This window comes from Gymnodraco acuticeps, unplaced genomic scaffold, assembly GCF_902827175.1.
Source record: "Gymnodraco acuticeps unplaced genomic scaffold, fGymAcu1.1, whole genome shotgun sequence".
Lineage (NCBI taxonomy): Eukaryota > Metazoa > Chordata > Actinopteri > Perciformes > Bathydraconidae > Gymnodraco > Gymnodraco acuticeps.
In genome coordinates this window covers 18,519-22,083 of record NW_022991840.1, presented here as the reverse complement: position 1 = coordinate 22,083, position 3,565 = coordinate 18,519, and the positions used below count along the sequence as shown (strand labels likewise).

At 42.1% G+C, this 3,565-nt stretch overlaps 1 protein-coding gene across 1 annotated transcript; it reads right to left on the bottom strand.

Annotated features, from left to right (window-relative positions):
* Window positions 1-1,461: 1,461 nt before the first annotated feature.
* On the bottom strand, window positions 1,462-3,099 carry LOC117535386 (transcription factor jun-B-like). Its single transcript, XM_034199830.1, has one exon. The coding sequence runs from the start codon at window positions 2,890-2,892 to the stop codon at window positions 1,930-1,932; it is 963 nt and encodes a 320-aa protein (XP_034055721.1). The 5' UTR covers window positions 2,893-3,099; the 3' UTR covers window positions 1,462-1,929.
* Window positions 3,100-3,565: the final 466 nt, after the last annotated feature.

Sequence of the window (3,565 nt, the reverse complement as noted above, 5' to 3'; positions counted from 1 at the left end):
TATATCAGTAGTGTCTCTACTTTAAAGAGTCCTCTCCTAGCAATATTTGCTATTGTGCTCACACACATACACACAAAACTAGCAGCTAAAGCGAGAGTAAAAAGCACAATATTTGCTTACAAACTGTGGAGTAAATGTAGCATGAATTAGCATAACATGTAAATACTCAAATGTATACAAGTACTTCAAACGTGTACTTACTGTAAGTAGGCCTAACGCAATTGAGTAAATGTACTAATACATTTAAACTCTGCCCTGAATTACCCTTATATCAGATGTGAATCATGACAAGAGTTTTAAACCATCATGTGATTGCTTTATCTACTTTAGGTTGCTTTAATTATAATTGGTATTAGCTAATAATCTGAATATGTTAAGTAAGTAAAGCTGTAAAATATACATGTAGTGGAGTAAAAATACAATGAAAGTAACCTACGAGTTAGCATTACAAGTACATACTTAACTCAAGTAAAGTACTTCAAACTTGTAGTTAAGGAGGCTTTCAGTCAAATACTAGTACTTTATTACATTTGACACTGACCTGCATGACCCTTATATCACATGTGATTCATGATAAGAGTTTGAACCGCTCACGTTATTGTTTTTATCTACTTCAATGTACTTTAAAACTTTAAATGATGTTCCATCCTGATAACACTGCTGCACTTTGCTCCGTTCCTGTGTGACAGGTTGTAAAAAGTTGCATAACAAGAGGAAATTCCGCCAAACCTTATCGATCACCAGCAGAGATTAAACTACTTTGCATTACCTGGGCGGGGGTTCCCGGAAACTCTCCCACATGATGTGACGACGTATGTGTTTACCAACATGCCCTTATTTGGACATGCCTGTGCGTAACCAGGAAATGCGTATTACGTTCTGTGCGTAAAGAACCCAGAACGTGCTTGTGTAAGCGTTCCTCACTGGGAGCTATGGCAACTGTTAACAATACACAGTGGTGGAAAGTAACTAAGTACATTTACTAAAGTATTGTAGATAAATACAAATGTTAGATACTTGTACTATGTGAGTATGTATATGTTCTGCTAATTTATACGTTTATTTCACTACATCTAAAAGGTAAATATTGTACTTTAGTTGTAAATTCACATTACTTATGATAGGCCTAATGAAAATAGTATACATTCAATTATATCTGCAGTACATCTACAAGCTACCTAGCTGCATATCAAGTACTTAAATGTAATAACATGTAAATATAAAAATATAATATATTTGGTGTTTTTTATTCTAATACTTTTGGACTTTAACTTAGCCTACATTTTGAATGCAAGACTTATAGCCTACTTGGAATTGAGTATTTCTACTTTAAATATAGCAAAAGTACTTCTTCCATCTCTTTAGAAACGAGAGGGGAAACCTGTGTTTATCCTGGTTATGTGTTGCATGTTTATACTCTCTTAAAATGATATAAAAATCAAAACACTCCACAACTTCCGGTTCATTTTTGAGACACTTTACTTAAATACACATCACAAATAAAAAAAGGACAGTGTAAACATTGGACATCATCAGTTTGTCTGGATCAACCGGACGAACACAAATAATTTACACAATGAATAAACGCAGCATGACAATAAAAAGGTACAAATAAAAAATACAATAACGATTCCCATTTTTCTACCATTAGTAAACCCGCAGAGCTCAGTCTGGATGCTAAAAGGTGCTTTCAGCGATGTCCAGCATCCGGAAGTACCATTTCAATCAGTCTTTTTTCACCACAAAGAGCCTGTGATGATGCCATGATGGGCATCTCCAGTGTTATCACTTCTCAGTCATTTTTAAGTCTTATGTGTTTTAAAACGCCTCCAATTTGCTTGAGAGCATCAGTTGGCAACATCTCACATGCGCCAGGAGTAAAGTCTTTTTTGTGTGTTTTGAAACGCCTCAAAGTCTTATGTTGTGTTTTTAAAACGCCTCCAATTTGCTTGTGAGCATCAGCTGGCAGCCACTGCTCACGTGCGTCAGGACTTTTTGTTTGAGATGTGCCACCTGGTCCCGGAGCACCGAGGCCGTGTTGGAGAGCCCATGGTTGTCGTTCTTCAGCCCCTTCACCTTATCCTCCAGCCGGGATATGCGCTCCAGCTTCCGCCGCCGACACTTGGTCGCAGCCAGCCGGTTACGCAGCTTCTTGCGCTCCGCCTTGATGCGCTCCTGCGTCTCCAAATTGATGGGGGACATTGGAGGCGATCCGTCGCTGCTGAGGAAATCTGGAACAATCTGAGGCTCCTCTTTCAGAGCCACCAGCCTCTGCGGGTGATGGAGGGACTGGTGCTGCTGGAAAGCCTGGCTCTGCTGGTGGGGAGGCAGGTAGCTGATGGTGGCTGTTGGGTAGCTTGGCGCGGATGTGGAGAGGCTTGTGTTCGGGCAGTATGCATTCAGGGTGGTGTAGATAGGAGGCTCCGGCTGTAATAAAGTGGACCCAAAAACACTAGAGGCCGCCGGGGAGCATGTAGTGACTCCCCCGGCTCCGATGGACACATTTGGAGGAGGCATTTGGTTCATTTTGTGCAGCTCATCCAAAGCTTTCACAAATCCATCCGCGAAGCCCTCCTGCTCATCCGTGATGCCTCTGTTGTAGAAGTACTGACCCGGGGTCGGGGTTGTGATAACCCCGTTACCGTTCTGGATGATGAGCCTCTCCAGCTCCGGGGATGCGAGCTTCAGGGACCCCCCGTCGTGGTGGTGGTGTCCCCTTCCTTGGTACGGGTCTATCTCCGCCCTCAGGTGGGACTTCAGGCTGCGATAGGGCTCTGTCAAGTTCATATTCTGCTTTAACAGCTTGTAGTCATGCATTGCCGCGTCTGACTGGCCGTAAGAAGACAGATACGAGTCGTCATGATAGAAAGGCTGTTCCATCTTTGTAGACATTAAGGGAAACGTGAGCTTACCAGCTGCGTAAACACACTCTGCAACAAATGTCAGCAGAGAAAGCGGGCATCCACTCCTTTTAACAGTGTCCCACAAGCGAAATAGGATTACAAAACCCACCAAAACGTCCAGTAAACTTGTGTGGTAAAGTCTCAGTGCTGCTCCTGGGAGGGAAAGTATCTCCTGTTAGTTGTGCAGCTCTTGGTGCTTGTTGAGGTGTGTTCAGAGGGTTCAATTCGTGCCTATTTATATAGCCACACACACGCGTCTGCTGCTAGGGCTGAGCTGCGCTGTGATTGGTCCGGAGGCTCCGTTGGCCACGCCCACTATAGTGACGCTGATGCCGGGAAGAGGCGACTGTAAACAAGCCTGTAGGCATGGGAGCAGAAACCCTGCTGCCATGTGAAGAAAGGAGGAGAAAACTTGCACTTTCTGTGGAGTAAACACTTTGTTTAAAATAACTGTAAGTGTTCAAAGGTAAAGCCATGTGAGTGTAAAGGCTGTATTTGACTTTACACAGCGTAGTTTTCACAATAAAATATTAAGTCCCATGCAACACAACATAAAAAAGTGCAAATGGAAATAAAAATAAACCGAAAATATAGATAGCATAAATGTACAATTAAAATAAATTAAAAATAAGATTTCATTTCATATTTTTCTTGATAATTTG

Bases quoted from the DNA above. Each gene is read 5' to 3' on its own strand.
- LOC117535386 (XM_034199830.1), bottom strand. From the start codon at position 2,892: ATGTCTACAAAGATGGAACAGCCTTTCTATCATGACGACTCGTATCTG.